General features: G+C 42.9%; 1 protein-coding gene across 1 annotated transcript in view; it reads right to left on the bottom strand.

The window, feature by feature from the left end:
• Positions 1 to 2848: 2848 nt before the first annotated feature.
• LOC137335352 (bactericidal permeability-increasing protein-like) overlaps positions 2849 to 20209 on the bottom strand; it is a 61802-nt gene continuing 44441 nt past the window's right edge. Inside the window, exons 14-16 of the mRNA XM_068000685.1 lie at positions 15477 to 15540; positions 8235 to 8311; positions 2849 to 3190 (exon numbers count right to left, since the gene is read on the bottom strand). Coding sequence (XP_067856786.1) covers positions 3152 to 3190; positions 8235 to 8311; positions 15477 to 15540 — 180 coding nt within the window. The 3' untranslated portion in view covers positions 2849 to 3151. The remainder of the gene's footprint in view (positions 3191 to 8234; positions 8312 to 15476; positions 15541 to 20209) is intronic.

The raw sequence follows: 20209 nt of genomic DNA, 5'->3' as shown, positions 1-20209 counted from the left end.
GAGGTCAAGCATTCATAGTTTTATTAAGCATACAGTACACGCTGTAGTACTTGGGCATACTCTTAAAATATAGTACTTACAACCACATCCCATGGTTGGGGACTCAAACACGTTACAGTTCTGAGCTCATCATTCAGGTTGATCAAACTCTACAAATCCAAATCCCCATTATAGTCTGCCACTTTTTATGCTTTTCTGAGCTAAAAGTTTCTTATCAAAATGTCCGCATATGGCAGGCCACACAGACCTGATCATGTCTTCTTCACGTGTATAGCTTTACAACTTCAAACTGCAGAGTAGTGACTAACGTCACCTCCAACACTGCAGAACATCCTCAGTGCCACACAGAGGTGTCAGCCTAGATTATGTGCTCAAGTCCTTGACTGAGGTTTGAACCCATAGCATCTGACTGAGAAATAAAATATTAACAACTGGTGTGTGAGAGAAAATCCATGATTAAAAAAATTCATGTATGAAGGTAGATGTTCCATTTGGTTACATCTGATTAACGAATATAAGATTGGTGTAACCGATTGGAAAAATGGCAAAAGATCCACTTTTCTGGATTTCTGCCTGGTTGGCACTCCATCGAATTTTCCAATTAGGTTTTGCATTTGTGCCAGAAGCATTTACCAGTTTGCAATTAGTTATATTACAATTAGCTGCAATTATATTATTTAGACATTCTCACAATTTCTCTTGTTTATGTCAGTCGTTAACCAGTCATTAATTAAGGGTCCAGGGCTGCTAGTTATGCTGTTTATGGAAATGCATTTAAAGAGCCCAATGTTAGAATTTGTAAGTTGCATTTTGAGGTTTTTATGTACCTTTTCTCTTGCTTTTTTGGTTTCTTTTCTTTTCCCACTTAGGAAGCATTGTGTCAAATATTTTGGTGCTGCCATTTTTTTGTATGACCATGTTATTGGGACAGTGGCTTTCCCATTGGGAATAACAATTAATTCATGGCTTTTGGAGGAAGAAGTGGGAAAATGTAGGGGTGCCAATTAAGTCAGGTTCCATCAGAGGACAATCAATACCCCCCAACCTGCACTAATCTGGCAGAAACTGAGTGGAAGTGGCTGCACAGGATCTGGGTCAACAGACAGCCAGATGCAAACTGTGCTGCAAGTATACCTGTGGTTAACTTTCACATTAGGCCTGACACTGATAGTGGTGTTGACGATGAGTTGCTCCCTCAAGTCTTCTTCCTTTGCCTCCTCCCAGGCCTGCTGCAATACTGTCCTACGGGGAGGGTCTCTTTGATTATCCTGGGGTGGGAGGAGTGAAGGGAGGGTCTGACTCTGGCTCCTCCTGTATTTTGTACGTCAGCACTTATGTTGAAACTTTGACAAATTGTGCAGGGATGAAAGATATTAAGGATGGGCATCATTTTAGTTAGTTGACACCACCATCACTGACCCACCACTGCCATCACTGAGCCACCACCAACATCAACATTCTGGGGATTAACCTTGACCAGAAGCTTTACTGGACCAGCTATGTCAACAATCTGGCTACAAGAGCAGGGCAAAGGCTGGGAACCCTGATTAATGGCTGACCCAACTCCTTATGAGCCCACTCTACCATCTACAAGGGTTACATGTAATACTCACCATTCACCTGCATGCGGGTACCTGCAACAACACTAGATGCTTGATGCTATCCAGGAAAAATAGTCCCTTGATCGGTGCCCCTACCATTGGACTCAGCATCCACCCCCTTCTACCACTGTCATACTATCTGCAGGATGCACTGCAGCAACTTACTAACCTAACCTTAACAACACCTCCTTGTCTTGCAACCTCTACCACCAAGAAGGACAGGAGCAGTAAGATCATGGAGCCATCACCTCCAATCTTGCCTTCAAGGCAGACACAATCCTGACTTGGGCATATACCACTATTCTTTCATCATTGCTGTGTCAAAATCCTGGAATTCCTTTCCCAACATCATTGTGGGAACACCATCAGCACAAGGTCTGCAACAGTTCAACACCGCGACCTTCTTAGGGAAACTAGGGATAGACAAATAAAATGAAGCTTTATCAGCATTGGCCACATAATGAGAACAAATAAATTCACTCTTTACATATCAATAGGATATTGCTCTTGTTCCACAGGGTAAAAATCTTTTAAGAATTTCACTACAAGCACAGGCTAGATGACCTCCTTCCACTACACTGTGCATGAGGCCTCATTCTGAGACACATCATTCTTCTTCTTCTTTTGTCCCCCAATAAGGCCTGTAGGTCTTGAAACCAGGAGATGGCATTGAGCAGACGGTGAGATTAAGAAGACCAAGACTAAATCCACTCGAATGCTTTGTTGGATGCTATGACCTGGTTGCCAATAGTGACTCAGCATGATTGTGAACTAAAGAGAACTGATAAATGACAATTGAATTGCACCGGATGTGACAGACAACATAAAAATCTACAGCCAACACTAGGAAGAAAAGAATGAAGGTGCTTTTAAATTAAGTCTTTCACACAGGATATTGGGGAAAGTCACCTGGCTTGTGCATAGAACTCTCATGATTTTCCTCCCCCCATATTTGTGCATGAAGATGAAATGCATCATATCCTGGGATGTCCTGGGATGAACAACTTAGCCAACTATAGTCTCTTCTTATTCTTCCTCAATGTGGAAGAAAACGCTGATAGGGAGAATGACAGATGCAAATGAAGAGATGTACTGAGAGGTCAACCGAATCTCTGTGATTTGGGGAGCAAATAGTCTACAGTGTCCAGCAGGAAAATATAGGTACAGGATATTGTATTCAATTTACTGAGGCAATAGAAGTAAATGAATACATAAAAGAAACAGAATCAAAAATTTGTAGCCTTTATTATGTCATTTTAAAAAGTGGAACATTGATCAGTGTCTTGTATCATTGCAACCCACTCTTATTCATAATTTACATGTCCGCAGTACACTACAGACACATTTATTGTCAGCTTTCTGACCTTTGTAATTACAATAAAATAATACAAAGCACTAATGTGTTTACATGTAAAGCATTATGGAATGAAATGCAAAGAAAATTTGCATTAGACAACCATCATTTTTGGAGAAAGATTTGTATAATTAATTTCTTCCTGAATGTTTCAGTCTATGATCATTGTGCTATTGGTGTGGAAATTCTTTGACATTCAGTTGTAGGTGACGTCTGTGGCAAACAGCAGGAAATTCTAAAATATAAAAAAAATTGACTCAGTATGAAACTGAAACAATGGTTTGGGTGTAATATTTACATTTAACACAACCGAATTTAGGATCTTAAAAGAAGTGGCTGCAGAGATAGTAGATGCATTGGTATTAATTTTCCAAATTTCCCTAGATTCTGGAAGGGTCCCATCAGATTGGAAAATAGCGAATGTAACTCCTCTATTCAAGAAAGGAGGGAGACAGAAAGTAGGAAACTACAGGCCAGTTAGCTTAACATCTGTCATAGGGAAAATGCTAAAATCTATTATTAAGGAGGTTATAGCAGGACACTTAGAAAAATCTCAATGCAATCCAGCAGCGTCAACAGCTTTGTGAAAGGGAAATCGTGGGCAAAAATTTGGCAGATGGAGTATAATGTGGGAAAATGTGAACTTGTCCACTTTGGCAGGAGGACTAGAAATGCAGTATATTATTTAAATGGAAAGAGATTGCAGAACTCTGAGGTACAGAGGGATCTGGGTGTCCTACTACATGAATCACAAAAAGTTAGTATGCAGGTACAGCAAGTGATTAGGAAGGCAAATGGAATGTTGTCATTTATTGCAAGGGGAATGGAATATAAAAGTAGAGATGTTTTGCTACAGTTGTACTGGGCATTGGTGAGACCACATCTAGAATACTGTGTGCAGTTTTGGTCTCCTTATTTAAGAAAGGACATAATTGCTGTAGAGGCGGTTCAGAGAAGGTTCACTTGACTGATTCCTGGGATGAGGGGGTTATCTTATGATGAAAGGTTGGACAAGTTGGGCCTGTATACACTGGAGTTTAGAAGAATGAGAGGTGATCTTATTGAAACATATAAGATCCTGAGGGGACTAGAAGTGGTAGATGCTGAGAGGATGTTTCCCCTTGTGGGAGAGACTAGAACTAGGGGCCACAGTTAAAAATAAGGAGTCTCCTATTTAAGACGGAGATGAGGAGAAATTTTTTCTCTCAGAGGGTCGTGAGTCTGTGGAACTTCCTTCCCCAGAGACTGGTGGAGGCAGGGTCATTGAATATTTTTAAGGCTGAGTTAGATAGATTCCTGATTAACAAGGGAGTCAAAGGTTATTGTAGGTAGACGGAAAAGTAGGGTTGAGGTCACAATCAGATCAGCCACGATCTTATCAATTGGCAGAGCAGGCTCGAGGGGCCGAATGGCCTACTCCTGCTCTTAATTCATATGTTCGTATGTAACCCTTTTATGCACCATGGAAGCATTCATCAGTCAGGTAGCCTTTAGTAGCATAATTAGTAGCATAATAATTTCACAATATTATATAATTTGAGACAAATGCACGAGTTTATGAATTTCTAAGGGTTAGGGGGATCATCCATAATTTTCATCTGTTTTACTGTTTTGTATTACTACCCTGCATATATAAAAGTGTACTATGAGAACAAGCTATTTTTATGAAAAAGTATGCATGGATCATGAATAACAGTAACTTTTTCTGGTCTGTCTTGTTCTGCAAATGCAAATGTAGGAAAAATAGAAATAAAATCACAGTTGGACAAACAGTATGTAGGAAATAAGTAATTGCAATCTCAAGGTGCAACAGATAGGAGCTAGATGGTCCAAGAAAAACATTTCCTCTTTATCAATATGCAGGATTTACATTTTTCCTAAAATTTAATATATGATGCCTAATTCATCTTGATTTGAATTGTCCTGCATAAACTAATTTGATTAATGTTTACCAAGCTACTGTTCTGCCACTCACAGGACTAAAGTCTAATATGGACTGAAATGCTCACCAAAGGTTTAAAGACTGAACAAGACATAGAGATGTATTACATTTTACTTAATTATAACTGTAACATTGACCCTGAAATTGCTGGAAAAATAATGGTGAGTTTACAGCGCCCGCCATTATTAGTGCGTGAAAAACCCATCAATTTGTGGCTAAGAAGAGATATACGGCATGAGTTCTGATTCGCCACAAATTGCTGGATGATTTGCGCTGCTCCTTAGTCTCGCCAAAACTGAAAAAATTACCATCTCGCCGTGAGCCTCCCCATTGTGTGTCATGAAATTGCTGGATTTGCGCCATTAATATGAATTAATCTCGCTTCAGTCATTTAGAGCTGGTAATTCATACTGTAAAGACCCTGTTAATGACATGATTTATGGTCCTGACATGCCGCTCAGCCTTGAAGGCCCAGAAAGGGAACAATGAAACTGTGGAGTATTGCTCACGCAGGTAGTAAATTGTTCCCAGAGGTTTTTTTAAATTTTAAATTTTAACATTTTAACACTTTTTTTCTTACTTTTCCTTTCTGTTTCTTTTTTTCTCTCTCTCTTAATCCACTCTCCCTCTTTATTACTCTTTCTGTATTTAATTTAACTTTAATTCACCCTATTTCCTTCTCTGTCATTCCTCTATTTCTTTCTCTATCCTTAATTTTCATTGGTTAAGGAGATAGACCATTGGACCCCGACATTCAGGAGGTCCCAGATCCCCTGTAGTGAAGCAATTTTTTAGTAGCTCAGGAGAGACTGAGATGAATGACTTCAGCAGCTGTCAAGGGGGCTTGTGATTGTTTTGCTTCATCTGGTTAGACCGCACCTGGAGTACTGTGAGCAGTTCTGGGCACCACACCTTCGGAAGGACATATTGGCCTTGGAGGTAGTGCAGCATAGGTTTACTAGAATGATACCCGGACTTCAAGGGTTAAGTTACGAGGAGAGATTACACAAATTGGGGTTGTATTCTCTAGAGTTTCGAAGGTTAAGGGGTGATCTGATCGAAGTTTATAAGATATTAAGGGGAACAGATAGGGTGGATAGAGAGAAACTATTTCTGCTGGTTGGGGATTTTAGGAGTAGGGGGCACAGTCTAAAAATTAGAGCCAGACCTATCAGGAGCGAGATTAGAAAACATTTCTACACACAAAGGGTTGTAGAAGTTTGGAACTCTCCTCCGCAAACGGCAATTGATACTCGCTCAATTGTTAAATTTAAATCTGAGATAGATAGCTTTTTGGCAACCAAAGGTATTAAGGGATATGGGCCTAAGGCAGGTATATGGAGTTAGATCACAGATCAGCCATGATCTTATCTAATGGCGGAGCAGGCACAAGGGGCTGAATGGCCTACTCCTGTTCCTATGTTCCTATCTGCCACAAAATAAGGTGTATCGCAAAAAGGCAAGGGGGTGTCACAATCCTGATTGTGGCTTCTGTCACTGTGTAAAAGACTAAAGGCATTCTGCAACAAATCCTGAAGCACAATGACCACTTTTTTTAATTCGAAAGGGAAAAATAAAGATGGGGCCAGAAATCGTGCAGAGTGGCGAGGCAACGCTCACCGCAACTCCTGCAACTTAAATTAACTGAAAATACTTACTGCAGGCTCTGTGGCATCGAATTTCTTGATTTTGAACTTTAAAAAAATTGTGCACTATCAACCCAGCCTCTGAGCAGCGTGAATCCAGCGCATGGAACAGTCTGTGAGAGTAGAAGACACGCCCACAAAATCTGTCAGGAAGAGAAGTCACGCCCACAGATTCAGGCTGTATTGCTGAAGCAGGCAAGCAGACTTCATTCATTTAAAGTTAGTATTCTAGATGTCATCGTAAATAAAAATTTAAAATTCTTTTAATAAGAAGTCAAAGAAACAATTGAATTAAATTAAAAATAGACAGAAGGGAAAAATAAAAAAAATAATTTTAATTTTTTAATTTAATTTTTTTTTAATGACCAAAAACTATTAAAATAAGGAGTAATATGAGACTCCACATTTTAAAAATTTAATTTTTAGCTGTTTGGCAGTCATTAAGACTAACTGCGCTTTTAAAACTTAGTTTAAACCTGGTACTTTCAAGCATACCTGTTTGGTGGCGTAATTAGTTACTTTCCAGCTGGGCAGATGAGCAAGTTTGCAATTTTTCAATGATTTCTACGATTGCAGCACACGATGGCACTTTAATTTGAAGTCGTCAAATCGCCTGCGAGCCAATAGGAGCAAGTTCACGATTTCTGCATTTTAGTGCGCATGTGCAAAAGCGGGAACTCACTCCTTCAATTCGCCATTGAAAACGGAGAGTGCTGTTGCGCTCCTCCGTTATTTCAGGAGCAATTTTTGGCTCATCTTTCTTGACAATACCAATAACAGCTGAAAGAAAGAATGGGTAGCGAGGGATGTATCCAGAGCAGCAACCAAATGCTGACAGGACACAGAAGAACTCTAAATTACATAGGCCACTGGGAGAGATCTAGACAGGATAAGAAGAGTAGCAGTTGATAAGAGAAAAGGTAACCAAACCAATATAGGTCCTAACGTAAAGGGGAAAGGCAGCTTCTCGGCAGGAGGTAACAATGGAAATAAACAGGTTAGGGACATAAAGGAGAGCAAGGTACAACCAGAAGCCAGCAGCAATTACAACCAGACCAGCAGCTAGTACAGGAGGAGCAGAAGTTAAACCAGCAGCCAGAAAAAAAGACCTAGAGGTAGAGGAGGTTGAGCTAGGAGGCGAGAGGAGAGCAATCCAGGAATGCAATGAGGAGATGAGGAGACAATCATTGCTGACCGGAGGGTAGGGAGATGGCTGTCCTCGACTGAGGAGCCTCAGAGACCCAGATCTCAGGAGCTTGACATTTGAAAGAAGAATGCCAGAGAGAAATATACACACAGGCAGTGGAGATGGTGTCCCATTGCATCTTGGTGTCCAGGGCTAGACGTAGTATTCAAAGGGTGGTGTGACCAGAGCACTGTACAGTTTAAGCAGGGCTTCCTCCGATTTTTACTCTACCATTTTGGCCGTATAGTTCAGCACTCTATTTGCAGAGATTGGACATATTGAGTATCAAATCTATTAATACCCCGTACATTCTAATACTTTATATTGTTACAACTTAGATCTATTTTATTGTATAATAGTGGAACCTTATTTTCAGATGGTATGTTCATTGCAATAAATGACTTGATCTATAACCTTTGTATATAATCAATGCACAAATCATATATGGCTTAATACTGGTAGGAGGCTGTTCCTTATGCAACAGTTCTACACTAAGTAACTTTACCTTATGTGGCTGTACAATAAGGTTAGAAAGTTTGATGTGGTTAATCAGAGGAAGCGGGTATCCATCAGCCAGGACAGCTGCATAAAACAATAATTTGCATGTCAGTTCTAAATATTGTGGACTTAATTCTTAAATTAACAATAGGTCTTCAATGCCCATCCCCACAATCCTGACCATACTTCTAATTTGCAACACATTTTAACATAATTTTGGAGCAGATTTCTTTTCTCAGTGCCCACCTCAGTCTTTCTTTTTAACTAATGTTTTTTCCCATTTTAAACCTAGTGATTTCAACTTAACGCATCTGCAAGATATAACAGCTCACATTGAGCGTTCACCTGCAGCACGGCAATTACGTGAATGAAACACGGTGATATTTATTTTTAAAAACGTTTGTTGCCAACAAGGTGTGGATGTTAGTGCTGGGAGAACAGGTCTGTTTTCTGTTTTGTCAGCACCTAGGAGTTCCGGAGTAAGTGTAACACAGGCTAAGTGTAGAATAAAGTTCCTTCTACTCTGACAGATGAAACTTTTATCCCATCAGGTTGGGCTGGACTTGAATTCAGATTTCTGAGACGAAAGGCCAGTTTTGCACCCAATGTGTCACCCAGTTCATCCAACTAGTATCAGTTCAATGTATTTTATATAGAGAATAGAAGACGATAAGGATCATATAAGCCTGTGATATATTCAAGAAATCCTAAACAGTAAAAGCCATCCAAAAAGCAAGTCCTATCTAAAATGTGAGAGTATTTCACAGCATTAAACATGCTTCCCAACAAAGTATTTTCTTTTGTTTTATATAATCTTTATAGTTTCTCACTGTTTATCTTTTCAGAACTATCCTGTTGGAGACTCAACAGAATTCATATTTTCCATTACTATCAATAACTGTCACCATTATGTCTACAAGTTTTTCCTTTCACTTCTACTTTACATGACAAGAAAAGGTGCGGGCCAATTTTCCTAACATTTGTTCCTGGGGAGCACCCATTCCCCAGATGCAAAGATCAGGAAAAAGAGGTGGACAACTGTTAATACCAAGTCTCCATTGTCTTTACATTGCCGTGGGATTTTTGAGGCTTCCCCAAGATGGGCAGAGCCGTTGCAGGCCTGGTGATACCATGTAAATGAGGCAGAGGGGGCATTATCGGTCTTGTCTCAATTTCCTATTCCCAATAGTTGGGCACCTATTTTCAGAGGCTCCTGAAGAATACGATATTGGGCCTTGCACTGATGACCCCCCCTCATATCAGGGGGTCTGAGGGCATCCAGCAGCAGTGCTGGAAAGTAAGAGGCCAATTATTTTCAGCAGGTAAACTGATTTTCGGGCCAAGATACTTCTGGCTGCTGTTGTCCAACAGCCACCAGAAGGCCCCAAGACCGATAGCCAGGCCTGCTGCTGTGGGCCTCTCAGACCTGTGGATCCACTCCATTTAGCTCCTGCTCAGTGGGTGCCTCAGGCCAAGGCCTGGGATATCAAAATTGTCTGCAACTTGACTTGGACAGATGCAGTGCATTGTACCTGTCCAACGCTTGAAGCAAAGAGGATACAGAAAAAGCAACCTAGTCATGTTTTAGAACATTATGCTGTTAGACCAGGTTATACTGAAGTAAGCTGAGGAATATTATTAAGAGAGATAGCACTGTCTGTGTTTGAACTGATGTGGAGATGCCGGTGATGGACTGGGGTTGACAATTGTAAACAATTTTACAACACCAAGTTATAGTCCAGCAATTTTATTTGAAATTCACAAGCTTTTGGAGGCTTCCTCCTTCCTCAGGTGAATGTGAGGAGGAAGGAGGAAGCCTCCGAAAGCTTGCGAATTTCAAATAAAATTGCTGGACTATAACTTGGTGTTGTAAAATTGTTTACAATTGTGTTTGAACTGTATGCTATGAAAGTCTCTGTGGACATGGTTCCTATTTTGCTGTAATAAAATTAACAACAAAATGTGGTTAACTTTGAGCATGGATATAAAATAGGAATGGTTGCAAATCAATCCCTTATGGATAGGATCTATGTGTTACATTAATCTCCTGGGCAAAGTTATGTACCCACTATGACTGGATGTGAGATAAATATTAGCACATGTAAAAGTTTCTAGCTATTAGTATTTGAATACACTTTTCTAATTTATAATATCTGTTTAGATGCTCCATATGACTAAACTCCATTTAGCCAGGACGAGCTGGACATTTTGCCATTTAAGATCATTTTCAGTTTGAGAAAATGCTTACAGAGACCCATACACTTGCAAAATTTAAACTTTTCTACTGGGGTACTTTCTGGGGATTGATGGAAAAGGGGAGACTGGACTGTATGGTATATTAGACCCTGGTTATTCACTGGGACCTGGTTCCAAATTCAGCTTAAACCAATGGGATGCAAGTCTTCTCTGGTAAGGGCCCATGAATCAGTCCTCCTCCATGTTGAGCACCACTTGGAGGAAGCACTGAGGGCAGCAAGGGCACAAAATGTACTCTGGGTGGGGGACTTCAATGTCCATCACCAAGAGTGGCTCGGTAGCACCACTACTGACCGAGCTGGCCGAGTCCTGAAGGACATAGCTGCCAGACTGGGCCTGCGGCAGGTGGTGAGCGAACCAACACGAGGGAAAAACTTACTTGACCTCGGCCTCACCAATCTACCTGTCGCAAATACATCTGTCCATGACAGTATTGGTAGGAGTGACCACCGCACAGTCTTCGTGGAGACGAAGTCCTGTCTTTGCACTGAGGACACCATCCAACGTGTTGTGTGGCACTACCACCGTGCTAAATGGGATAGATTCAGAACAGATCTAGCAGCTCAAAACTGGGCATCCATGAGGCACTGTGGGCCATCAGCAGCATCAGAATTGTATTCCAGCACAATCTGTAAACTCATGGCCCGGCATATTCCTCACTCTACCATTACCAACAAGCCAGGGGATCAACCTTGGTTCAATGAGGAGTGTAGAAGAGCATGCCAGGAGCAGCACCAGGCGTACCTAAAAATGAGGTGCCAACTTGGTGAAGCTACAACTCAGGACCACATGCACGCTAAACAGCGGAAGTAGCATGCTGTAGACAGAGCTAAGCGATTCCACAACCAACAGATCAGATCAAAGGTCTGCAGTCCTGCCACATCCAGTCGTGAATGGTGGTGGACAATTAAACAACTAATGGGAGAAGGAGGCTCTGCAAACATCCCCATCCTCAATGATGGCGGAGTCCAGCACGTGAGTGCAAAAGACAAGGCTGAAGCGTTTGCAACCATCTTCAGCCAGAAGTGCCGAGTGGATGATCCATCTCGGCCTCCTCCCGATATCCCCACCATCTCAGAAGCCAGTCTTCAGCCAATTCGATTCACTCCATGTGATATCAAGAAACGGCTGAGTGCACTGGATATAGCAAAGGCTATGGGCCCCGACAACATCCCAGCTGTAGTGCTGAAGACTTGTGCTCCAGAACTAGCTGCGCCTCTAGCCAAACTGTTCCAGTACAGCTACAACACTGGCATCCACCCGACAATGTGGAAAATTGCCCAGGTATGTCCTGAGCACAAAAAGCAGGACAAATCCAATCCGGCCAATTATCGCCCCATCAGTCTACTCTCAATCATCAGCAAAGTGATGGAAGGTGTCGTTGACAGTGCTATCAAGCAGCACTTACTCACCAATAACCTGCTCACTTATGCTCAGTTTGGGTTCCGCCAGGACCACTCGGCTCCAGACCTCATTGCAGCCTTGGTCCAAACATGGACAAAAGAGCTGAATTCCAGAGGTGAGGTGAGAGTGACTGCCCTTGACATCAAGGCAGCATTTGACCGAGTGTGGCACCAAGGAGCCCTAGTAAAATTGAAATCAATGGGAATCAGGGGGAAAACTCTCCAGTGGCTGGAGTCATACATAGCACAAAGGAAGATGGTAGTAGTTGTTGGAGGCCTATCATCTCAACCCCAGGACATTGCTGCAGGAGTTCCTCAGGGCAGTGTCCTAGGCCCAACCATCTTCAGCTACTTCATCAAATTAACCTCCCTCCATCATAAGGTCAGAAATGGGGATGTTCGCTGATGATTGCACAGTGTTCAGTTCCATTCGCAACCCCTCAAATAATGAAGCAGTCCGAGTCCGCATGCAGCAAGACCTGGACAACATCCAGGCTTGGGCTCATAAGTGGCAAGTAACATTCGCGCCAGAAAGTGCCAGGCAATGACCATCTCCAACAAGAGAGAGTCTAACCACCTCCCCATGACATTCAACAGCATTACCATCGCCGAATCCCCCACCATCAACATCCTGGGGGTCACCATTGACCAGAAACTTAACTGGACCAGCCATATAAATACTGTGGCTACGAGAGCAGGTCAGAGGCTGGGTATTCTGCAGCGAGTGACTCACCTCCTGACTCCCCAAACCCTTTCCACCGTCTACAAGGCACAAGTCAGGAGTGTGATGGAATTCTCTCCACTTGCTTGGATGAGTGCAGCTCCAACAACACTCAAGAAGCTTGACAGCATCCAAGATAAAGCAGCCCGCTTGATTAGCACCCCATCCACCACCCTAAACATTCACTCCCTTCACCACCGGCGCACAGTGGCTGCAGTGTGTACCATCCACAGGATGCACTGCAGCAACTCGCCAAGGCTTCTTCGACAGCACCTCCCAAACCCGCGACCTCTACCACCTAGAAGGACAAGAGCAGCAGGCACATGGGAACACCACCACCTGCGCGTTCCCCTCCAAGTCACACACCATCCCGACTTGGAAATATATCGCCGTTCCTTCATCGTCACTGGGTCAAAATCCTGGAACTCCCTTCCTTACAGCACTGTGGGAGAACCTTCACCACATGGACTGCAGCGGTTCAAGAAGGCGGCTCACCACCACCTTCTCAAGGGCAATTAGGGATGGGCAATAAATGCTGGCCTCACCAGCGACGCCCACATCTCATGAACGAATAATAAAAAATGTGAAATGACAATCTTACTCAGGGTGGCTGGTGTAGGAAATAGAAAAATGCAATTCTAATGCAGTCAGGGTGTCCAATCAAGCTCGGGACAGGGAAAAGAGAGCTTTATTCTGCATCTAATCATTTATACCTGGGAGTGCTTGATGCTGACATAGGTAGCAGGATTCTCTGTCTGGATTTTTAGGTGGTATTGAAAGGATCAGGTGCAGGAAATTGGCCAAAGTGCAGTTCTACCAGAAGTGCATTGGGTTATGTTTTAACTCATTTTCTGGTGGACAGGATCAGTAGCTTTAGAAGCACTCATCTCAAACGGACGAGCACTTCATTTTAACATTAATTTCAGAGCATATCAGGCCTGCATGCAGTTCTGTTGTGCAGGACGCATGATGTTAAGAGTATTAACTTTAAATGGGCATCCAGGTGGCAGTAAACAATTTGGAGGTCATGGAAAGGACACAGCAATATAAATGTAAGTGTATCTTTGGCATTTCTTAATCTTTTTTTGTTTTTTTTCCCCTTTTAGGTTCTCATGAGCCTTTGTGGCAATTGATGTAAATTTATCTATTCCCCCAGTGGCACCAATGGGTTTCCCAATGGGAATGCCCTTAGTTGATGTGTCTCGAAGAAGAGGAAAACCTACAGTATGAGGCCAAGCAGGTCAGGCTACACAAGAGATGCTCTGTGTCTACCTGCTAGTACTTGCATGCCACCCTATAGACAGAGGTGAAATGACCTTGGTTTGGCAGACATCGTGCTGGTGGACCCTCCTCTTCCCAAAGTAGGAAACATCAGCAGACCTTGACAGCATCATTAAGATATGTGAATACCTGACTTACTGTAATGTTGATGTTTCCTCACCCACCCACAGTCTGTCATGCATTCAGTGACATTACATGAAGGAAGGCACGGCAGCCTTATTTGGCTGCACTTGTCAAGATGCCATCAACCATTTCTGCAGGCCCTGGCACACCAACTGGCAATGACTGGGGGAATTGTCTTATTGTGGCCTGGGTCAGCAGAGAGACAGATGCAGAATTGTGCCTTCTGCTGCAAGAACACCACGTGGCACATGCAGTGACATTAACTGTCAGCTGTGGGCTGAAACTTGGCTCCTACTCCTTGCATTAAGTTGCAATGATGACCTGGAGGGATTGTATCATGGAGTGGTACAGAGGCAAACCTACTTACAGCCAACTTGTACAGCACAACCTCAACTTCAGCCGCCAACAAACAGTAATTGGGTTCTGGGATGCTCAGTCACTTGTCTGCAGTCTTATGCTGGCACCAAAGATTTCCTTTCCCTTCATTGTTGCTTGTTTTTTCTTAGTCCCCTGTCCCTTCAGCCTAGGCTGCTAATAGATTGAAATTCCTTCTGACATTTTCCAAAGAGTTTTTGAATGTTTCCCCACGTTTGTGACACTAGCCGTTAATTGTCCTCATCCCTTTAAATTTGATTTGCACATGGTCATTTCTCCTACCACGTAACCTGTTTCCCACCAGCAGTAAAACCTTATCACTTGCACTAGGAAAGGCCATGCTTTCAGAATACGCATATACAGAATTTTACCTCCAAGCACTTGCCATTGTTTTGGCAGCCAAATCCGAACCAAATTAGCAAGAACTCAGTCTAGCTCAATTCAAGAGCATCCTAGGATCACTTTGTCCTTAAAAAAAAATTGGAAGTTAGATTTGTCTTCCTCCCGTACACCATATTAAAATATTGGGAGTCATTTTGTGAGTATGTGCTGGCAACGAGGAATCTCACTCGCCACCAGTAATACGTAATGGTTTATTACATGTTGATATTCCAGAGTTAGACGACATTTATTTCTTTCACTAATTTTCTGTACTCTCCTCTTCTCCTGAAAGCAGCGATTCTTTGTGGAACCTCAGGCAAGTGGCCATTATTAATATGTGACCCTTGACGGTGACGTTAGGCAGGCTATTCCTTCGAGAAGAGCATTGCTAGATTGTGGTCAGAAATGGAATCCTTAATTGATTTCCACCTCTTCAATTCCTACTGCCGCTGTTGCTGCAATCAGCTACTTCAGCAAAGACCAGGGATTCAAACTGTGACCTTCCTAGTCTTTATGATTCAGCTACTCCTCAAGGAAACTCACTGAGCCATCAGGAGACCTAAAGCTATACTTTTAAGCAATTGAGGGATTTTTGTACTTTTGGGAATTGGTGTTGCTTTTAATGCAGAAAAACGCATGTATAAATCACAACTTTTCAGAACTGTTAATAATTATGAAGTCTAGTTTTATTTTCCAGATTGATACTTACCATTAACACGTGGCAAAATAATAATAGAAACCAAGAAATCAATTCCATTTTGCAGGCAGCTTACCTGTGAGAATAAAGTATGTTATTACAGTGGGAAAAAGAGCTATATTCAAACATTTATAAAATTTTGATTAAAATGATCAGTATAGTTCTGAGTAATTTATTAACTGTTTTTGACTACGCCAAGTAAGAACCCTGCTTAAAAGCCACTATAGAATGAAAGCCAACATGTAATATATCACAATACCTGCTAAAAATAGCATTAATGGCTCCAGAGGTCAATTGTATTTGATTTACATTCCTCTACCTAAGTAAGACCTAGAATAAGGTGTTTTAAGAATAACCAAGTTTCATAATCAAAGCACAGTTATCATTATACCCTTGAGCTCATTACTACTCTCCGATTCTGCAGTTTTAGGTAGTTAGAAAATAAACATAAAGGGTGAAAGCTCCACCTCAGTGAAGCAGCACGATAGCTGTTTATACCAAAGCTATTTGGAGTGAAAGAAATAGAAGGTTTTCTCCATCACACACAGAGATGATGGCCTCAATATTAATCCCCACACGATGGGGGGAGAGGGTTGGGTGGGGGGGGGGGGTTAAAAATGTAAAAGCGGGGAACGCGTCCCCAACCCGCCGCCTATGCACCTGCCTTCATTTTTTGCAGCGATGGGTAGCGAGGTGTGCAAGTGTCCCTCTGTGGAGAGGCGGGACAATTCATTAACACAGATTTAAAGCAGGCTTTCACAGTGCAATTGGGAGCCTGATTTAAATTTAACAGTTGCCGCGCGGGTTTCCCAGGGCTCGGGAAACCTGGCACTGAAAGAGAGGCAGGAGCTGCCAGCTCAAGAAGGTAAGTGCCTTTTACGGCGCACCTTGTGGGCCAGGAGGAGCGGGAATGCTATCCCCGGCCCCTGAAGGAAGCCTTTGGCCTCCCCTCTCCGATCGTGGCCTCTCTCTCCACCCTGCCGCTATCAGCGACCTCCCAATCCCCTCCAGCCTTGATTTCTCGCTCCCTCCCACCCACGATCACCGCTGACCTGTCCCCCCTCCCCAAGCCCTGATTTGCGGCCTTCCTCCCTCTCGCGATGACCTCTGTCCCACCCCCCCCCCTCAATCCCCAATCTTCAGCCTTCCTCTCAATTGCCGGGGACCGTCCCAAAGGATCCCCGGCTTTGGCCTCCTGCCGTGGTTTCCCCGTCGGACAGCCGGCCAACATGTCAATTTGACCAGCTGCTGGGCGGGAAACAGAAAAAAATAATTATTAATAGGTCCTGCCATTAAACTGGGCAGGACCGCCACGTCCCCGGCCTTGACGCGTTCTCCGGCCGTTTTCGCCCTTCCTCGCACTCTCCCACCCTCCCCGTAAATATCAGGGCAGATATTTTCATCTCTCTGCTGGCAACAATTGCAAATGAGAGGATCAGGAAACTTTGCAAAAGGCTCGCTGATTTTTCCCGAACTGGAACGGGCGGAAACATCAGTTGCACACCTCAAAGCAAAATGTAAATATAATAAAAATGAGAACACTTTTGTTTCTTGCCTTGCTCGTTAAGATCCTACATTAACATTTACATTTTTTTAATACACTTAATAATAATAGAAAAACATGGGAATTGTAATGCTGACCTTTTGCTCTGTATCAAATTTCCTATTTTCAGCTACCACCAACCCCGGCAAGGTTGCTGGAGCAAAATAAAGGCTTTACTTTACACAGGCATTACAAAAACCTTCTTTAAACTGTTTTCTTCTATTTTGGAGTTAAAATTGTAATGTATTTCAGACAGGAGAAGACCTTCAGACATTTAGCCTGTTCCTTTATTCTTCTTTTATGTCAGTTTTGTTTATAAAATTTAATAACCATGTATCCCTTCAAATGACATAAATTTATCTACTTCCTTTTTGAAACCCCTTGAAGTTTCTTGTTTGACCACCTGCACCAGCAGTTTGTTCCATATGCTAGAACATATTCCACACTATTTTGTTAAAGATATTCTGTCCTAAATCTATATCCCCACCCTGTTCTGGAATTCTGTATTTGGCAGAGAAACTTATCTGTTTCCAACTAATCAAACTCTTTCATAATCTTAAAAACTTCAATTAAATCTCCCCTTAGATTTTTCTCTGCAGAAGGGAAAAGTACATGAATACACAATTACTCTTCATAGGACAATATTGTAAGTTCCGGTATTAATCTTAGAACCATCTACTTTACCTTCTCGAATAACAATATCGTTTTTGAAGTAGGAGGATCAAAATTGGACATGACACCCTTCATGCTTTCTCACCAAGATCATGTACAATTGTAAAATCACATCTTTTAATTTGTATGCAATGCCTTTTGCTATTCAGTGCACTTTTTTGTTGCTTTCATTAGCACCTGGGAACACTGATCTAATGGTGCTTGTGGCGTGTTTACCAATATTCCAAAATCTCTCCTGGTCTGATATCTCCAATATGTTCCCATTCAGTACGTATTCCATGTTACTATTTCTTGGCCAAATTTCATCACTAGTTTTACTTGTAATTAACTATATTTGCCACTTTTCAACCAACTAACTCAGCTGGATGGGCCTATCATCTGCTCACTCCACATTGACGGAGAGGATTTGTGCACTGCTGCAGGCCTTAAAGGCTTGTCGTAGCACAAATTCTAGGCATTATTTTTTCCTGCTGGCTGCTGTTAGAAACCAAATGGTCTCTGCCCTAACAGTGTAGCCCTACTGCACCTTAGGATCAAAAAACAAGAATTACCTGAAGTAAGTGGAAGTTGCTGTCTGCCCTTTTACAGATCCCCTAATTTGAAGAGACTGCAGTATAAGCGCTAACCAACCAGTTTCAATACATGGGGGTCAATTTTCAGATGGCCGAGCGGGTGCGTTCATGGTGGAGGGGCTCCTAAAATTGGGGATTTCCGGATCGGGTCTGGAGCCCGGCTCCAACCCGCCCACTTCCGGGTTCCAATGGGTGGCATCAAGGTTGTTCATGGAGAACCTCATGAAAGGGCATTATTACACAATCCAGTCAAGAATGGCCAAGACATGGCAGTAGTGGTGACAATGTAATATGTAAAAACCATGACAAACCCTCAAACATCCTTGTGCATCCCCTTCATGTTCACGACACATTTGCCTTACGCTTCCAACTACACATACGTGATGCATGCCCTGTGGCTGCAGCAGAGGTAGTGGCAGGTTGGGTGAGGCTGACCGTGAAAGAGATGCATGAGAGGGTGAGTATGAGACAGAGCCATGAGATTGTATGAGGATTGGGTTGAGTGGTAGTGGTGGGATGAGTACTGGAGAGGTGAGTAAGTGCAGGTAAGATGAGGATGAGCTTTGAGTGGGTGTGAGGAATGATGTGATAGAGTAGTGTTGGCAGTACAAAAGGAGATGTGGGGTGGGGGCGGTGATGTGGCAGACGGAGTGTAGGGGAATGAGTAAGTGTACTCACTTTGGCTGACCTACTTAGGTCATTGAAGCGCCTCCTGCACTGTATGCAGGTGGGCGATATGTTGGTGGTGCAGGTGACCTCCTCTGCCTCCTCGAGCCAGGCCTTGGTGGTGGCAGAGGCAGGCCACTTCCCCCTGGGCTGCTCCATGCTGTAATTTTGACTCCTTTCTGCAGCATCAGCCAGTGGAGGACTGTCCCTTTAAATAGGGCTCCTCCAGCTGACAGCCTATGATGTGGGTGCGCAGTCCGCCTGTTGCGCAGCTTTCCAGCGCGAAACCTGGAAGCCAAGGTAAGTGGCTTCAATTTACTTACGATCGCGTGGGGAACCCACTGCTTTTACTGGGCGGGTTACCCACATGCTCAGTTGACCCCCCGCTGGCAGCCCGCCTCCCTCCTAATATCGGGCCCATGATCTTCTTTCCAGGCAAAATCCCTGGAGAATGATGTGGGGGCCATTGTGATGTCGCCTCCACATCATTTACATACCATTTAAACCCTTCTGTTGGTTTCAGCTTGGAGCTTCCCGCCCACAATGGGTGTTCCCCAGGAAATGTGCGTCTCTTCTATTTCCTCTCCGTCGGAACTGCTGCACACGGGGCATCAAGCAGAAGAAAATCAGCTCTAGTATGTCCCTATCCTTCTGAATTTGGGCCCATTGGTTTTCCTCATTGCCACTGTTCCCATTTTGGTGTTATCTACAAATACAAATACCTTTGAACTGACTCTCTTTGGTGCACTACTAGCAGACAATTCCCTGCCAGGTGTCTTCCCATTTACTACTGCTCATTGTTTTCTTTCAACTTGCTATTCTTTAATCCAATGCAATACATTTCCATATGTACCTTGGGCTGAAACCTTATGCGATAGCTTTTTATGTGGGATATTGTAAAACACCATTTTAGAATCCAGGTAAATAATATCTATTGCCTTGCCTTTATCTATGAGCTCAGTAACTTCAAAAGATCTAACAGATTTGCCAAACACAACCTCTTACTCCTAAAACCACTGACTGTCTCTTATTAATGTTCCTTAAGCATTGTTTTAAGCAATTTTCCCACATTTGATGTGAAACTTACAGGTTAATACTTAGATGCTCATCACCAACCCACTGTTTGAAGATTGGAGTTACATTTTCTATTTTCCAGTCCTCTGGGATCTGCCTTGAGTCCAGTAAGCTCTGGAAAATATCTATAAGTGCTCTATAAATCATTCAAACAAACTCCTTTAAAATGCTGGAGTGAAGATTGTTCGGGCCAAGTGCCTCATGCAGTGACAGTACAC

The sequence above is a fragment of the Heptranchias perlo genome, chromosome 19 (genome assembly GCF_035084215.1).
Source record: "Heptranchias perlo isolate sHepPer1 chromosome 19, sHepPer1.hap1, whole genome shotgun sequence".
NCBI classification, from domain to species: Eukaryota; Metazoa; Chordata; class Chondrichthyes; order Hexanchiformes; family Hexanchidae; genus Heptranchias; species Heptranchias perlo.
The sequence above is the reverse complement of the archived record's forward strand: the minus strand, read 5'-3'. Positions and strand labels throughout refer to the sequence as shown.